We start from the raw sequence: 709 nt of genomic DNA on the forward strand, positions 1-709 counted from the left end.
AGGTGAAGTCGTTTGCCCAAAGTCACACAGCCCACACCGGAACTCACTGCCAGCTGCCTGAACTCTCGAACGACTCCCCTGCCTTAACCCTTCCCTGGCACTCAGGAGCTGCTCACCGAGAGGTCTGGTGCCAACATGCGCCTTGTTTTAGGCCCCAATCTGGTCCTCCAACAAAGTCCCTCAGCATCACAGGGTCCGTACCTGCGTGAGGCCCCCACCCCCTGGGCTCTTCATCGTCCAGGCCTGTCCTCTGTGCTCCAGGTTTTCCAGAAGAGATTCAATGGCTCCGTGAGTTTTTTCCGGGGCTGGAATGACTATAAGCTGGGCTTCGGCCGTGCCGACGGGGAGTACTGGCTGGGTAAGTACTGGCTGGGTAAGGCTGAGTCCCGTGGGCTGGGGGCTGCCCTGGGCCAGAGCTTTGCTGAGCAGCTGCCCCCCCCACCCCCGCAGGGCTGCAGAACCTGCACCTCCTGACGCTGAAGCAGAAGTACGAGCTGCGAGTGGACCTGGAGGACTTTGAGAACAACACGGCCTCGGCCAAGTACGCCGAATTCTCCATCTCGCCCAACGCGGTCAGTGCTGAGGAGGACGGCTACACCCTCTACGTGGCGGGCTTCGAGGACGGCGGGGCAGGTACCCCCTGCTGCCCCCTAACCAGGGGCTGCGGGGGGAGGGGAGGAGAAGGCAGGGCTGGCCCCCAGCCCCCTCC

The 709-nt window shown here is 63.2% G+C and overlaps 1 protein-coding gene across 1 annotated transcript; it reads left to right on the plus strand.

The window, feature by feature from the left end:
• Positions 1-105: 105 nt before the first annotated feature.
• Positions 106-633, plus strand: LOC144219012 (microfibril-associated glycoprotein 4-like; the record flags this gene model as incomplete). The annotated part of the gene is made up of 2 exons (XM_077749005.1): positions 106-358; positions 451-633. Coding segments are annotated over 2 exons (436 nt in total), but the record flags the coding sequence as incomplete, so codon positions are not given.
• Positions 634-709: the final 76 nt, after the last annotated feature.

This window comes from Crocuta crocuta, unplaced genomic scaffold (assembly GCF_008692635.1).
Source record: "Crocuta crocuta isolate KB4526 unplaced genomic scaffold, BGI_CrCroc_1.0 C27914884, whole genome shotgun sequence".
In the NCBI taxonomy this organism is placed as follows: Eukaryota; Metazoa; Chordata; class Mammalia; order Carnivora; family Hyaenidae; genus Crocuta; species Crocuta crocuta.